The 18,037-nt window shown below is 47.3% G+C and overlaps 1 protein-coding gene across 1 annotated transcript in view; it reads left to right on the top strand.

Moving 5' to 3' along the window:
* Positions 1 to 18,037, top strand: part of LOC144773899 (transmembrane protease serine 12-like) — a 791,014-nt gene that overhangs the window by 677,220 nt on the left and 95,757 nt on the right. Inside the window, exon 4 of the mRNA XM_078658970.1 lies at positions 17,194 to 17,336. Coding sequence (XP_078515096.1) covers positions 17,194 to 17,336 — 143 coding nt within the window. The remainder of the gene's footprint in view (positions 1 to 17,193; positions 17,337 to 18,037) is intronic.

The following is an 18,037-nucleotide window of genomic DNA, read 5'->3' as shown; positions in this document are numbered from 1 at the left end:
AAAGAAACAAAAGATGGCGCACCCAAAAGTGCCTTTATCAGTAAGGAACCCTGGATCTTAGATAAGAACCTTCAAAATGCACAACTAAATGATGCCTCATTACAGAATGCCTAGCAGGAAGCTCATAGTAATGAAAGGAATATTAATTCAAAATTCCCTCAATTTATTATTAAAAAAAGGCCTATTTTATAAAATGGGAAAAAGTGGAAACCCCTCAACTTTTAATGCTTTATGATTTTCGTGATCAGGTTATGTTGTTCATCTAACTCACATCTTCTAGCTGTCCATACAGAGGCTCAGAAAAGAACACTAAACATCATTTGCCACTTTTACTGGCATGTAATCTATGCAGCTGTAAAATCCTATTGTCACAGGTGCGAAGTAAGTCAGCAAAAAAAACACTACCAACCTCCTCCTGTACCTCTCCAGCCTCTTCTAATTATTGGGACTCCCTTTGAACGGGTAGTCATGGATCTGATATATCCTCCCTCAATATCCAATAAGGGGAAAGTATATGCTTTGGTCATTGTGGATTACGCCATGCGGTATCCAGAAAATTTCCCATAAGAGCCCCGCCACAAAAATATTCCGGAGAAATTTACGGAATATTTCACTAGGGTGGGCTTTCCACAGGAAATGTTGACTGACCAAGGTACTCCCTTTGTCTCACGTCTTATGGTACAAGTCTGCAAAATGCTAAATCTGACTCCTATAAAGACCCCATCTATCATCCTCAAACGGATGGATTAGTCGAGAGATATAATGGTATTCTCAAACTCACTCTAAAACAAAATGCTTACGCGGAAGGGAAGAATTGGGATCCACTCCTACCCCTTGCCTTCTTTGTTATTCATGGGCAAGTACAGAGCTGCTTAGGATGTGTTTCCTTAGAGTTGTTATATGGAAGACAACCTAGAACCCTTTCAGAAATGACTCGCAAAGCCGGGGAAAAAGACAATGGGGAAAGAAGCAGGTAACTTATTAGAATACGCCCAAAAGTTAAAATCCAGGATAGCAAAATTAAAGGAGTTTGCTTATTCTAATCTGGAGAAAGCTCAACAAAAAACTTTCTATGACAAAGGGAAAAGATTACGCCATCTCTAAATAAATGACTGGGGTTTTCACCCTCAGGCAGTGGCAAAAATAGGTAAAACAACATATAGGCTACAAATGTCTCCTCAGAAAACAACAAAATTATGACATTAAACTCCTGAAGAAGTGGTTGGGTCCCCCACCATGTGACACCCAAATTGTCCTATCCATGAACCCTTCACCTTGCTCCCTAGGAGAACTACCGATTAGTGAAGAGTTAACACCTGAGCAAAAACCCATGTTACGAGATATCTTAAGTAATTTGACAAAACTAATTTCTGATCAAGGCAACCTCACTGACCTCGTTAGCGTTTGTTGCTCCCCCGCTGCGCAGCTCCACCTAGTAGTGGTTTGCCTTCCTGAGCCTCATTTATGAGGCTATGCGTCACTTTTACGCCACAGGTGCGTCACTTTTTGTGACGCACCAGTGGCGTAAAAAATGCTCCTTGTTGCGCCATATTTACAAAGTGACGCATCTAGGTATATGCGTCACTTTGTAAACCCCTGCGCCACATTATACCTGCGCCAGGTATGTTTGCAAGGGGGGCGTATTGACACAAGAATGGGTCGTAGAAGTGACGCAGTGAAATCTATGTGATTTCACTGCGCCACTTCTAGGACACAAATGCGTCAATTTCGTACGCCTGCCTCACAGCAGGCATAAGCCTGACGCAGGCCCTTTCACATGGGGCTTGCCCCATGTGAAAGGATACATTGCTGGAGTTGCGTCACTTTTGTGACACACTCCAGCAATGCGCCACTTTTGCGCTATACAGATACGTCACAAATACTGACGTATCTGTAACTCCTTGCACAATGATGCGTCATAGTGTAAATATGACGCATCATTGGTGGTGCAAGAAGGGCGCAGTGAAAAGTGACGTATCGCTGTTTTCACGCAGCGATGCGTCACTTTTCATAAATCGGCCCCCTGTGTCCAGGTCCTGAGTACGAGCCCCTCCTCCACCAGAAGGCTCCGGCCTGCGCCTCATCCCTGGTGGTCCAGTGGTGAGTATTGTCTGTTTTTCTGTTGTCTGTATTTCTTTCTGTTTTCTGTATTTGTTTTGTATTTCTCTACTATATTTCTCTTTCAGTGCTTTTCTCTTGTTTTATTTCTCCTTCTGTGCCATTTTCTCTCTGCACCATTCTCTGTGCCCTTCATGCTTCTCACCCTCACCGCTGCCTGCCCCTGCGGCCCTGCCCCCTGTATTTCTTTCTGTTTCATGTATTTGTTGTAGTTCTCTACTGTATTTTTCTTTCAGTGTTTTTTGTCTTGTTTAATTTCTCTTACTGTGCCCTTTGCCTTCTGTGCCGTTCTCTATGCCTCCTTTGTGCTTCCCCCCTTCACCACTGCCTGCCCTGGCGGCCCATCCCCTGTTGGCGCTGCTTCCCACCTCTCCACTACTACTTAATGGCAGCCATTGCGTGGTGAAGGAGTGACTACACTGACCTGGTCAGTGTGCGTTGATTCCCTGCCGCACAGCTCTGCCGAGTAGTGGTTTGCAATCCTGTGCCCAGGTCCTGAGCTTGAGGCCCTCCTCCACCCACAGGCTTCTGCCTGCGCCTCCTCCCTGGTGGTCCACTGGTTAGTATTGTCTGTCTTTGTTTCCTGTATTTTTTGTATTTCTCTACTGAATTTCTCTATCAATGCTTTTCCCTTGTTTTATTTCTCCTTCTGTGCCATTCTCTGTGCCCCCTTCGTGCTTCCTGCCGCTGACTGCCCCCATGGCCCCACTGCCTGTATTCTTCCAGTTTCCTGTATTTTTTGTATTTCTGTACTGCATTTATCTTTTAGTGATTTTTCTCTTGTCTTATTCTCCTTCGGTGCCCTTTTCCTTCTGTGATATTCTCTGTGCCCCCTTTGCCCTTCCCACCCTCGCTGCCGCCGGCCCCAGCGGCCCGCCCCCAGCAATGCTTCCCACCTCCCATCTCCCAGCTGACCAGCACCTCCCCACCACTACTTAATAGTGGCCGCGCTCAGCTGGCACATCAATGGAGCACCAAAGGCAAGCTCATCTGTGCTTGTCCAGCGCCAGGAACCCTGGTTCCCGTGGCCCCCATCGCTACGACGCCAGATTCCTCTATATGCTCAACCCTGGACACTCCACTGCTTGCTGCCATTTCGCATCTCCGAAGGATACTCAAGGCCCATTCACCTGCCACAACTGTGCCTTCTCCTGCCTCCTTACACCAGACCCCATGAACGCACTTCCCTCGAGAACCGGAACGGACCACCTCAGCTGCATTCTACACAACACCCGCTCCCTCAGAAAACACGCAGTAGAGTTCTGGCACCTACTCGACACTATCTACCCCGACATCGCCTTCGTCACAGAAACCTGGATGAACCCCACCTCAGCCTCGGACAGTGCAACTGCCATCCCTGACAGCTACAAAATCATCCATATGGACTGCCTCATCTGACCGGGATGAGGCATTGCCATTGTACACAAAAAAAAAACCAACTCACAACCAGCTTCTACATAAACACCTAAACTTCCAGATACAGACCAACCTGAATGCCACTGTCCGCGGCACCCTTGTCTACAGACCTTCCAGAACCACCCCCCACTAGCGGAGTCATAGCCGACTTTATTGCTCACCAAGCTCTCACCTCAACGGACTACATCCTCCTCGGTGACCTCAATTTCCACCAGGACAACCACGATGACCACAACAACGCCTTCCCTACTGGAGAACCTCACCATCATTGTACTCAAACAACTGGCCACATCTCCATCTGACTCAGCAGGACACATGCTCAAACCCATCTTCTCCGTAAGCAACTACATCTCTGTCATCCCCACTTCCGAGCCACATTCAACCGACCACCACTGTGTCCACTTCTCCTTCACCAAACCCACTGTATGCCACAACACGCACCGCTATCCTTGCAGAAGCTGGAACAAGATCACCAAAGACCAGCTAACCAACTCCCTCACACCAAACCCCACTACTGACATCTACGGACACCAACACCTCAACACGCAACCTTCACCATTGGATCTCCGACAGCACTAACCCTCTGGCACCCCTCAAGAGGTCCTCAAGCAAGCAGTCCTCTAAGAAAGCCAGCTGGTTCTACTTGACCCTCCAAGAGTCCAGGCTCATCTAAAGACTGCTTGAGAAAAGATGGAGGAGCAGCAAGATCGTAGCAGACCACGCAGCCTTCAAAAACGCCATCACCGCACACCACCTCCTCATTAGAACAGCAAAGAAAGCAGCCATACAGGAACGCACCAACTCCAACGCACACAACATCAAAGAACGTTTTGCTATGGTCAAAGAATTCGCCAAACCCTGCACAGAGACAGCAGACATTACTCCCTAGCAAGACCTCTGCAACAACCTTGCCATCTTCTTCACAGCGCAAGATCAAGGAGATCTATGACTGCTTCGAAACCCAAGACCCATCCACCCCACCGCAATCAACCAATGGCTCCAGACCCCTGAAGACCTTGCCCAACTGGAGCACCCTCACCTCTGAGGACACCCTCAAGATCATGAACAGCATCCACTCCAGAGACCCTTCAGATCACTGCCCTCACCACATCTTCAAAGAGCCTGCACCCCCATCGCACCTGAACTCTGCCGCACCATCAGTTGCTCCATCTAGTCCGCCACCTTCCTAGAAGACTGGAAACACGCAGAGGTAAAACCCCTTCTGAAGAAACCCTGTGCTGGCCCGACGGACCTCAAGAACTACAGACCAATCTCTCTGCTCCCCTTCCCAGCCAAAGTAATTGAGAAATTCATCAACACCCAACTCACCAAGTTCATGTAAATGAACCATACCCTGGACCTCTCCCAATCGGGTTTCAAAAGCAACCATAGCACAAGACTGCTCTCCTTGCCGCTACAGATAACATCTGCACGCTCCTCAATCAAGGCGATACGGCTGCTCTTATCCTCCTGGACCTCTCAGCCACTTTTGACACTGTCTCCCACCACACCCTCTGGGCAAGACTCCACGATGCCCGCATCTGAGAGAAAGCCCTAGAATGGATCCGCTTCTTCCTCATCAGCTGATTACAGAGAGTCAGACTCCCACCGATCAACTCAGTACCCACAGACATCAGCTGCGCAGTGCCTCAGGGATCCTACGTGAGCCCCACCGTCTTCAACATCTACAGGGCCCCTCTTGCGGCCAGCGTCAGAAGCCACAGACTCAACATCGTCGCCTATGTTGATGACACCCAGCCGATTCTCTCCCTCATAGATGAACCCACAGCTGCCAAGAGCAACTTTCACAATGGGATGAAGGCAGTCACCACCTGGATGAAGACAGCTGCTTCAAGCTCAACTCAGACATGACCGAAGTTCTCATCTTCCACTCCACCTCTTCTGCCTGAGACGACGACTCCTGGTGGCCCAAAGTGCTCGGAATCCCCCCAAACCACAGACCACGCATGAACCCTCTGCATCATCCTGGACTCCTCGATCTCAATGAACCGTCAAATCAATACCCTCTCATGCTCCCGCTTCCACACGCTACGCCTGCTTTGTGAGATCATCAAGAAAACGGTCACCCATGCCCTCGTCAGCAGCAGGCTCGACTACAGCAATGCACTCTACTCCCGCACCACCCAGAAACTCCTAAAGAAACTGCAGAACATCAAGAATACCTCTGCCAGACTCATCCTGGACATCCCACGCCACAGCCACATCACCGACCACCTGAGAGACCTACACTGGCTTCTTATCAACAAAAGAATCACCTTAAAGCTCCTCAAGTATGCCTATAAAGTTCTCCACAACGCGGACCTGCATGCCTCAACAACCACTTCGCCTTCTATACTCCCACTAGACATCTCCGCTCCTCCCAACTGGCCCTGCCCACCAACCTACAGATCTGCAAGACCATGGATGGAAGAAGATCCTTCTCCAACCTTGTTGTGAAGACCTGAAACTCCTTGCCTCTTCACCTCAGGCAATCACCATTGCTGCCGCAGTTCAGGAAGGAACTCAAGACCTGGCTCTTCGACTGAACCACAACCCCCCCCCTCCACAGCACCTTGAGACCCTAACGGGTGAGTAGTCTCACTTTATGAGAAACTTGATTGATTGATTGCTTGATCAACCCAGTAGAACGATATTGGCTGGACATGCTATTGTAACAACTCCTGGGGTAGTGGTCAAACAAAAGCCTATTGAATACCAGCTGCTCGTAGAGAGGCAATAAAGACAGAGATTGTGAGTTTGCTCCTGATGGGGATTATCAAACCATCCCAAAGTAATGTATCTTCTCCAATCTAATTGGTTCCAAAACCAGATGGATCTATAAGGTTCTGAATTGATTTTAGGGTTGTAAATGCTTTATACAAATTTGATGCATACCCACTACCATGAATAGATGAATTACTGGAAAAACCTGGAGTAGCACAATATATTAGTACTCTTGACCTGCCCAAAAGGATATTGGCAGGTACCTCTCCTGGTAGATCAGGAAAAGAAGACATTCTCCACTCCTGATGGATTATATGAGTTTATTGTTCTTCCCTTTGGTCTACGTGGAGTCCCCGCCACCTTCAAAAGGCTGATGAACCTGGTTTTCAGTAAACACTAATCCTAAGCTTCGACATATCTAGATGATATGGTAATATTCAGCCCAACCTGGGAGGACCAGCTTGTTCATTGTAAAGAAATATTTCAGGCACGTCCAAATTAATGCCAAATAGTTCAAAATGGGTTTCCATGGGGTCAAATAACTTGGATATGTTCCGGGATTGAACCACCAGAGGAAAAGGTGAAAGCTATCCTTAACACCCCTTTTCCCGCTAGAAAAAGAGAGGTCCAAACCTTTCTAGGCCTTCTAGGCTATTACCGGCACAATATTCCCCAGTACTCAGAAATAGCTGGTCCCTTAACAGACCTGTTAAGAAGGGGTACAAAAACAGGATTAGCCCTTCCCTAGCAGTACAAGAGGCTTTCCAGCGACTTCAAAGAGTCCTCACTACAAGTCCCGTTTTGGCACCTCCAAGTTTTGATACACCTTTTATATTACAAACTGGCGCCTCTGAAAGCGGTGTGGGAGGTTTTTCCCCGAGATATTTACAGGATAGAACAATCCATACTTTATTTTAGTTGTAAGTTATTTCCACAAGAGCACAACTATCCAATAATAGAGAAAGAATGCTTAGTCATAAAGTGGGCCAAAGAAAACCTTTGATATTACTTTGCGGGACGACATTTAATTTTGTACACTAATCATGCCCCACTATTGTGGATGAGTCGTAATAAGGGAAACAATCCATGCATCCATCGGTGGTTTCTAGTTCTTCAACCTTTTCAGTTTGAAGTCAGACATAGGAAAGGCTCTGACAATAGCAATGCTGACTTACTCTCCAGAACTACATTCTTCCCCGAATGGGAAAATCTTAGGGGGGAGGTGTGTCGTAAAGGCATGGTCACAGAGATGGAAGGGGAAGAGATAATAGACGACTGGCAATGGCCGAGCTCAAGTTCTCATTATAATGTTAATGGGCTTCTATGTTCACAGCCCATATCCATTAAGGGAAACGCAAGCCAGGAACAGAGTGACTTATTAACACCAGACTACGAGACATTTCCGCCTAGAGACTGAAAGGAAATAAATGAATACCATCCCTTCAAATCAGAGAATGACTCTGACTACGTCAGTCTTGAGCAAAGCGTCACACTGCAGCGGAGACAATAGCGGAAGAAATAAAGCTGGATGAGGAAGTGAAGGCATTGTTGGACACGGAAGACGCGAAACAGCAAGAAGGAGACGCGGACGCCAAAGAAGAGAACCGAAGCGGAGACATCTGGAGTTTCGTCTTTACCAAGCACCAACCCAGATGGAAGAAAACCTTCGAAGGATTCAGAGATCACCCTTAAAGCAAGCAGCCCTGCCACCCTCTCTGAGGTGTGTGGCTAGCCCAGGTACGTGCTCGTATAAGGGCAGTTGGGAGGAGGAGGGAACATAAAGAGGACTCTATCACTACCGGAGGGAGTTTGGTGTAGAAATCTGCTTTTTTTCTACTCTCTGCTTTTCCATATCTGCTTATATCATGTAGAAATAGGAAGTACCATTAAAGAGATGCGTCACTACCATAGTTTGAAACCGTTTTTTTCCATTCTTCACAAATAGAATAGCATAACTCAAGCTAGATGTCACGAACTCTAGTGTGTTAAAGCAAAATGGACTAAAGACTACACAAAAGATTGGTGATGGGTCTGTTCCATTTCTTAAGTCCCTCACACCCTCCCTTTTTAAATCAAAGATAATTGTGAATGGAAAACTTTACTGTGGCATTTTTAGGTTTTGCCTGGCGAAAGCTGCGCTCTGCGCAGCTTTTTCGCGCAGGCGAAAACCTAATGAGAACTGTAGTGTGGGTTTGGGTCGGCCCTCGTCATTTATTGGCTGGCTCCATAAATGGAGCATAGCCATTGGACGAGGGGCCTGTCCGTCAATGCCGGACCAGATTCGGGGGCGTTCCCGAGATTCTTTGGCTTTTGCCGACGTCACGCGACGTCAGCCGAAAGCCGGGAACGCCCCCGAATCTGGTCCGGCATTGCCGGCACTTCTGCGTCTCTCCACCCCCCTTTCCCGCCCCCTCCCGCTTGTTTCCTGATGCTGGCCTCGCAATGGCGCTGCGTCTCTCCTCCCCCTTTCCCGTCCCCTCCCGCTTGTTTCCTGATGCCCGCCTTCCTGCTCCGGCCGTCGTGTGCACAGCCGTTTTGCCCGTGAAAATCACCGCCGCAGCCCCGGGGCCGCGGAGAAGCCGAGGGAACAACCGCTGACGTCACCCGGGAGCCGCGCTACCATTGGTTCAGGCTGCGGGAGGCTCGCCGGGCGACCTGCGCGGTGATTGGCTGCCTTTTTTCCCTCGGTTTGCGGTGAGTGCTGTGCTCGGGGGTCTGCTTGCGGGTGTTCTGCGATGGCGGGAGGAGACGAGGAGCGGAGGTTTTTTGGGACATTGGGAGGGAGAGCGGGCCGGGTGGTGTAGACGCTGGCGTTCGGGGCATTTCAACCGAGGCCGCGTTTCGAAGCGCTTGGCGAGCCTAGTGCGAGGTATGCATCCTCCTGTTAATGTGTCTGATTGGCCGGGAACGCGGTCGTTGCTTTGGGTTGGCCTCGCTGATGGAAGGCATTTGCAAGTTTCTTTGTTCTATATAAACATTCTTCTGGTGCCTGTGCAAGCCATCGTCGATGGCTGCCATCTCAAGGTCAGGCGGTAAAACTGCCGGGTTGTCAGTTTAATTGGTCACGCCCTTATACTAACGGAGAAAATGACAAACTAGAAAGCATTTGCCTGACTCTAACATGGTTATAGCGGTGGCGCGTATCCACGTCCATATGTGCAATCTGGTTTGTGTAGTTCCTGTCACAGTTCTCAGAAGTTCTGCGCGTTCTGCTGTAACCCCGCCCCCCTGCCTCCCTCATCTTCCTCCGCTGCTTCCCGGCCCCGCTCCACAGCCCTAGCCCCGCTGCCGTCTCCGTCGTTCCCCACCAGCACCATGCCGGCCGTGTCCAAGGGGGACAGAATCCCTCAAATTTATAGTGTGAGACCTACATGTATCCTGAGGTACAGTGCTAGACTGGCCATGCTATTTTGTATCTGCTGCTACCGAATTAAACTATTTAGCTATGGTTTCCTGAAATTTGGTTGCAGGTAAATTTCAGTGTTCTCTTAAATTGTACTGTCTCATTGCTGGCTTGTAATAAGGTTTTCAACTTGGACATGGGAGAGAACCTGCTTTATTTGATGCTGTGGATTAAATCTGCAGTACGTAGAAATTGGTTGCCTTGGACGCTGGGTTGTATTTAATCTCTTTGATGCAGTTGCTCGCGGGTGGCTCTATTAAAGTTTGTAGCTAGAGTTCAGTATATCTTTATGAAGTGGTTTGCTTGTGCCTCCGTGTGCCCCTGTTGCCCGCTTGTGCTGTGTGGGTGTGTGTGGAGGGCTCTGTGTGGCTGTGTGTGTAGGAAGCTTTGTGTGGCTGTGTGTGTGGGGGGCTTTGTGTGGCTGTGTGTGTGGGGGGCTCTGTGTGTGTGTGTGGGGGGGCTCTGTGTGTGTTTGTGTGTGTCATTTGCGAGAGATAAAGCTAGTGGCATTGGAAATGACAATGCCATTTATTTATGTTAAAAAAAACATAAATAAAAATAATGTCAAGAGCAATGCCAAGCCTAACTTTAACAAAGGCAAAACCATTGCATTGTAAATGCTTGTTCTTTTTCTGAGGGACATTTCTCAATCCAGTATAAAACGTCTTGCGGTCTGACTGGTTTATCACATCCATTTACAGAACTGTACAAGTCCACCACGACCAGAACAGCGGCCCAATTGTAACGGATTTCTGATGGACCTGCTGTTGCGCACACTTTTCAATGACAACAAGCATTTGCAATGCAATAGGTCTCACATTATTTAAGTTTGAGCTATTGGCATTGCTAAATATTGCAACACCAATTGCAACAAAGTCTATAAATTGTAGGCCCAAAAAATGTGTATTTATTTATTTAGCAATGGTGGCATGCTGCGCTTTAGATGAATATGTTTAAAAGTAAAGTGCGCCATACTGCGATTGCTACCATAGTTAATTGTGGATGCGTTAACAATTGATGTGTGCACTGATGGCTGGTGGTGTGTGCCTGTAGAAATTGTGCACTGATGGCTGGTGGTGTGTGTGCCTGGTGGAAGTGTGCACTGCCGGCTGGTGGTGTGTGTGCCTGGTGGAAGCGTGCACTGACGGCTGGTGGTGTGTGTGCCTGGTGGAAGCGTGCCCTGACGGCTGGTGGTGTGTGCCTGGTGAAAGCGTGCAATGACGGCTGGTGGTGTGTGTGTACCTGGTGAAAGCATGCACTGACGGCTGGTGGTGTGTGTGTGCCTGTTGAAAGCGTGCACTAACGACTGATGGTGTCTGTGCCTGGTGAAAGTGTGCACTGACGGTGTGGTTGTGTGTGTGGTTGTGTGTGTGGTTGTATGTGCGGTTGTGTGTGTGGTTGTGTGTGTGGTTGTTGTTGTGTGTGTGTGGTTGTGTGTGTGTGGTGTGTGTGTGGTTGTGTGGATGTGTGTGTGTGGTTGTGTGTGTGGTTGTGTGCCTGGTTGTGTGTCTGGTTGTGGTTGTGTTTGTGGTTGTGTGACTGGTTGTGGTTGTGTGTGTGGTTGTGTGTGGTTGAGTGTGTGTGGTTGTGTGTGTGGTTGTGTGTGTGGTTGTGTGTGTTTGTGGTTGTGTGTTTTGTGTTTGTGGTTGTGTGTGTGGTTGAATAGCAACGGTCATCTTCACATTACCAAATTAACATACTGTATATACTCAGCTACCTGCAGCACTCACTGTCTTACTCACGAGGCAGCGAGTCACGACAATGGGTACAGCGGCGGCCGGCCGCCTCCTCAGTCCACTCCTGGCCTCAGCAACGTCACTCCCTCGGCAATTCACGGTGGGGTGATAGTCAACATTGAAAATGTGCTGCAACCACGGTGGTGCAAGCAGCGCTGCCATGATGTGCTCCAAACACCTAGCCAGTCTCCCACAAACAACTGCAGAAGCCGGCGCAGCACTAGCAGGAGGTGACGTCAAGTCCTCTTTTGGCGCCTAAAGAAGTCTCGCACTGTATCACACGACGTGAGGTTAGTCAGCGCTGCGCCGCTGCAGGAATCTCCTTCTATACTGCTACATTGTAACAGCCAGCTGATACTAGCTCAGGCAGCTGACCCTCTAAGCCTGTTAAAGCAGCGCACCCTCGCCACACAGGCTGCTAGACACTTCAGCTTTACTTTAGCATGGTAGGCAGCACAAACGTCTTGAGAGCTAAGGCTCTATCCCTATAATGCGTGACAATGCATTTCAGTGCGGTGATACGGAGCACCACACTGAAATGCGTTAGTGTCATGTCTGATGCGTGATACTTGGCAGGACTGCTTCTCAGAAACCAGCAGGTACTCTGGTACAGGGTCGGTACCTGCACTTTTTTTTTCATTTTAAGTACTGCTCAAAGCGTAATGACTGTGAGGAGGACCAGTAGGACTAAGAGTAATGAAGATTACTGTAAAGTAATCAGGGCATTATTTTCGAGCATTGGTTGCTGACTGCTCACAGTTCTGCAGACAACAGAAAGTTAAACCATTCAGCACTTCAGAGGCGCGTGCTTCAGACCCAATGAGTGAAGTGATGGCTGTGTGCCCGAAGCTGCTACCATTTTCTAGCACCAACCAATGGGAGGCTGGGGGAATGTTAGCTAATAGGAGCCCATCTGCTACCACACGCAAGTCAGGGCAGAAGTGAACACTCAACCCATCTGTTAGAGCCCCTTTGTCTGCACTGAACAACTTGTTCTAAATGACAGTATCGCTTACAACTAGTACAAAGATATCCATTGGCTACTAATGGTTGTAGTTTACGCAAGAAAAATAAACAGTAATTCACAAACATTAAACACAACATTACACCTCGCCACCCTTCGTCGCCCCAGTATTACCCATCGACCTGACTGTGCTGTGGCGGGAAGACTTGGCTAATAACGATTACCGGTAGGTAACCGGGGCGTTCTTAATGGTGTTTTGGAAACAAAACACCTGTTATAAAAACAACAGAACGTGGGAAAAATAAAACCTAATTTGACCTTGCTACAAAAACATAAACATGCAGCGAACACCACAAAGGCTTGCAGCACGCCATACACTAAAGAGTTAAAAAATAATTCCAGCTGGAGTCGCCTCGTCACCTCCCTTTCCACAGCTTTCAGTTTTTCGGAGCGGAAGTGCTGAAGCTTCAGGCATGCACAATAGGGAAAGCAATCGGGTGAGCGGCATAGATAGAGGGGGGCAAATACAGCGATTTTACAATACAACGCATCTCCAGTGCAGCCAAAAGATGCCTCGAAAACGTGGTCCGAGTGATTGGATGGGCTCCTTGTATTATTATTACGGTTTGAAGTTCTCCCTCTCTGTGTATTCTATGCTGTTCCTGGTAAGTGTAAATGGTGTATTCATTTCTCTCCGTAGAATTGATTTGAATACACAGAGAGGGATAACTTCAAAGCATAATACGTCTGAATCTCAACTACCGTGTGCTACGTTTGACACAGTCTGGCACTGTTGCGTGCAAACCGTACATCTAGCTTTCATTGAACAAGAAAATGACATTGTTTCTGGGCTTTTGTCAGCTCAGATCACGCCCACAAACCTCTGAGGCGAAGCTCGCTCCATTGGAAGTATTAGGAGGGTGGGACAGAGAAGTGCCCATATGTGAGCATTTATTAGCGTTCATTTTGCGCGTCCCAGGTTGTGCACGTTTCAAGGGCTGGGATACTGTTTTGAACTGTATTGGCAGTGCCTATGAACGTGCACCTCTTATATTTATTTGAAATATGTAGCTGCTTCTGCGTGTTTTCAAACGTATAACAATAAAAGAGTTAATGGTTGCCGAGCAGGGGCATGAGTGAGTTAGTGAGGGCATGTTGTATGAATGGGTGAGTTGGTATATTTAATGATGACAGAGTGAGTACATGGCTGGATAAATTGGTCCGTTAATGAGTGAGTGATTGGATAAATGTGACTAGTTAGAAAGCGTACACCACAGCTGGAGTCAAACCATCAAGTATTCTTCTGTCAGTCATCCATCCAAAACTTTATTGCATGCAACTGGGGATGGATGTGTTAGCTTTTGTTTAAATAAAAGCATTGCCCCTGTGAAACAAACAAGCATTGGCCGGGAAATGAAAATTGCCGCGAGATGGAGAAAAAAAAACGAGAGTGGTGACGCATGTGGTGTGCACGGGCGTCACTGCAAGTGCTACCTTGCCGGAATTCAGCTTGCTATAACGCGCATGCGCGGGCTCTTATGCGCATTCTAGCAAGCTGATCGCCGGCAAAGTAGCATTTCTGAGAGCCTCAAAATGTCTCGCCCGAGACCAGCGCATGCGCTGGATCAGGCCGAGACCTAAAAAGGAGAGGCTGAACGTCGACCTAACCAGAGGCAAACGTATTACGGTGCTGCAAGACTTACAAGGGGGTAAAGCTTCTGGGCCAAATGGCCTACCTGTAGAAATATATAAAGACATGGCGGATAAGGTGGCCACGCACTTGCTTACTATGTTCCGAGACGAGAGGCACGAGACAGGAGGCAATCATCAAGAGACCAACGGATAATTATGGTGGTTGTAATACACAAGAAAGGCAAGCTGCGGGCGGACTGTGGCTCATATAGGCCTGTATCTATTAAATGTAGAGGCTAAGGTGCTAGCCAAGATTTTGGCGACCAGACTACGCACAGTCATTATGTCAAGAATAGATCCTGATTAATCTGGCCCCATAGAAGCACCCGTCTTGCTCTGCGACACTTATTCAGAGTACTTTCCGAAACCAAGAAATCTCAAACAGAACAGGCGGTGGTAATATCCTTTGATGCTAAAATGGTGTTTAACAGTTTGCAGTGGAACTATATGTTTGCTTCACTGATGAGGCTGGGCCTGTGCCTGAAATTTTGCGAGTGGGTCCAACTCCTTTAAACGGAATCATTGGCCAGAGTGAGAGTTAATGGATCGGTTTCCTGGGTTGTTGCCCAGCACAGGGGTACGAGGCGGAGATGCCCCCCTCTCCCATGCTATTTGCCCTGGCGCTAGAGCCACTTTTGGCCTTGGTGAAACAAGACCCACTGCTGTGGGGCGTGAGCTGTGGCGGGGAGTGGGAGGAACATATCTCACTCGCTGTGGATGATATCCTACTATACTTATCTAATCCCACCCTCTCTACTGGCAGGATCCTACATATATCTGATCTATTCAGTAGCTTTCCGGGATATCGTATCAATTGGACCACGTCCTTGATTTTTCCCCTGTTGGGAGTCGACCCCCGTCTCCCTCGGTCATGCACAGCACCTACGGTAAGGTGAAGCTTCTTATATCTAGGGATACACATTACCCGAGACCCTCAAGAATTTATACGTGAGAATCTTAGCCCACAACTAAAAAGACTGAAAGGGGACACCATGCAATGCACTGGGGTACTTTGCCGCTATCCCTGATGGGAAGAGTTGAGCTATATAAGATGATATACGTGCTTCAAAATACACCATACAGGGTCCCACAGGAGTTCCTCCAGAAAATAGAATACAAAGTCCATACATTGTTATGGAAGGGGGGGAACACTGTGTATTGCACTCTCCAAACTCCAGAGGGGGGTCTACGACCTGGGGATAGCGGTGCCAGACTGTCATAACTAAATACTCCTGGGCTATCAAACTCCTTGTGATTAATTACTGGGTCTTTGCAGATTGTCAGGAACCGGCGTACAAGGCAGATTGGGCGGGGATGGTGCAGAGGGGCCATGAGGCTATCCTGTATCAGAGAAAGAGCAAGAGCTACCGCCACATACCCACACAGTAGTTAGCATTTGGAGAGAGGCCATGAGGTTCTTGGGATGGAGTGGTAGACTAACCAACATGACCCTGCTCAGAGATTGCGACCTACTGCATGAGGTGAGTGGACTGAAGGGTCTCTCGAAGAAGAACTCATAGGAATAGACAACTTGGGTGATGTCTGGCGAGATCAAGCTTATGTATTGTTTGAAACCCTAAGTAGGGAGTTGAATTGAGAGAAAACGGAGGGCTAAAAACATTTACAGCTGGGGCATGCCCTGAAGAGGCACATACAGGAGGGTGAGCAGCTGCCAGTAGCTTCGCCTCTGGAAGATCGTTTCCACACGGAGTGTATACCAATCAGGTGATCTCAGTTATACATCGTTAACTGGTCAACAACTCCCCTCACCCGCTGGTGAAGTTAAGGGAGGCCTGGATAGGAGATCTTGGGAATCTAGATGATGAGGACTGGGTGGATGCATGAGATAGCCATTTGAGCTAGGTTTCGCTTCGTCCAGCTTAGACTACTACATCGCTCTTACTATTTGCAGACCTGGTTGTCCAAAATTGAGAGGTCATCTACATTTGCTTGATCACGGGGATGTGGGCAGGGAGGTATATTTTTTCATATCCTGTGTGGAAATGCCCAAAACTACTAGAGCATTTGAAGGCTGTCACTGGGGTCATGTCCAGGGTACTGTTGTTTCAAATAACATTGTATGCGAAATGGCTTCTGCTGGCGGTGTCGGGGGAGGAATCCTGACAAAAATACCAGAAACTGCAGCTACTGCTGGCAGTCGGGTGGCCAAGAGGAATATCGCTAGGGCTTGGGGGAGTGCACAACCTCCAGGACTGAGGGAATGGAAGTCTGACGCAGATTGGTGCCAAAAAGCATAAAAGATAGTTTATCAAAGCTGGGGCAGCCTGAGAAAGTGGGAGAAGGTGTGGGGTGCCTAGCAGGAATACAGGGTTTTTTGAGAAGTAGGGAGCATACGTGAGGGGGCCACTGCTAGACAGTATGGAAAATTGCTTGCTGACATGTACACTGAGATGGGCCGTAAAAGCGCCCCCTACTGATTGTGCCCAGGATCATGCATTTTGGAATATGCGCTTTGTAACCACCATGTATGTATCATGATAAAAGAAATAGTTTGGTTGTATGTATTATATGATGGGCATGGTTCTAAGAAAAAGAGTTTTAAAGAAATACTAATAATGGGGCACTGGTAAATTTGGTGGCCTAGAAAAACTCAGTTATGGGAATTTCCGGCGAAGTACTTCCTAGCAGTAGAGTTATTGCAGATGTCAAAATATTGACAGGACCTGCAACTCTTGCTAACTGTCGCACCATCAGGATTACATCAAGGCTCTTAAAGAGACCCATAGCTTTTTATATCAAATGTTATGCCGCATACATATTGATCTGAAAATATCTTTAAAAGCATGCCCTTACAAAACTATACACACATTGTAATGGTGTAAGAGCCTTTTCTTACTTGAAACCCTTTAAGATGTTTACCACTGTCATTTTGATTAAATAAATATAAAAAATTCATGACATTTGCAAAAATTAATTTGTACCAAGCTGGTGGGAGAAAACCCGAACAATGCCAGGCACCCTATTATAAATGTCTATTTAGTTTCAAGGGATCAGATGAAATTAATCTGCAAAGAGAATATGGAAATTGAAGAGTAATTTCGAGCTTGTTATTCCTGAAAACGTATTTGGCAAAAAACACAAAATCTATACAAATAAAATTGTTTTATCTTCTATTTTAGGCTCAATATCAAGGTTTCTGAAAGAAGCGCAAGTGGATATTATTCCTACGAAGATTTGTAACCAACAAGATTGGTATGCCGGCATAGTCCATGATACTATGATTTGTGCTGGTTTTGAAAGAGGAGGAATTGACTCTTGTCAGGTAGCTGATTTTCTACATGATTTTTAGATACTTGTACCTGTCTGCTTCCTTTAATATTCTCGTTTTCAAGACGTTATCTCCCAGAACTGATTCTAACAAGCTCTTAAACAGTATTTAGCAAAAGGCCAAATAGGAAGTTGTAAACCCTTTACAACAATCTTGCTGGAATCCAGTCTAACCACCATAGAGTTCCCCAGAGTGTAAGTGACAATACTAATTTCACCATTCAAATTGGAGGGTGTAAGAGCGAGAATCTTCTGGGCTACATTTTGCACATCAATGTGTTTTTTCCGAAGTCTTGACAATGTTGACACCAAGTCATACAGCAAGGGAATAAACATCCACAGTGTCAACATCAAATACATTTTTATTGTCAGGTTCACCTCGCTAAAAAGGTGATTAAGACTGGCAAGCACAAAATGACCTCGGAATACCCAGGATGCATTCAGTACCTGACTCTTCTTGACCACAAGACCAGAGACTCTGTGATGTAATGCCAGTTCCATGTGACTCTAGTTCTCTTCCACTGGTTTTGTCTGGTGAACTATTCGAGGCAAATGACGCGCAATGAAAGTCAGTCCTCAATTTCCTCCCTACCTTTTCAAACGTAATGATGAGAAAAACTGCTAGACTCAGAGGCCCACATGCATCAAGCATTTTTGGAGTCGCAAACGGTGCGATTCCTTAAAATCGGCCGTTTG

This window comes from Lissotriton helveticus, chromosome 1_1, assembly GCF_964261635.1.
Source record: "Lissotriton helveticus chromosome 1_1, aLisHel1.1, whole genome shotgun sequence".
Classification (NCBI taxonomy): Eukaryota; Metazoa; Chordata; class Amphibia; order Caudata; family Salamandridae; genus Lissotriton; species Lissotriton helveticus.
Note: the sequence above shows the minus strand (reverse complement) of the source record. Positions and strands in the feature narration are given on the sequence as shown.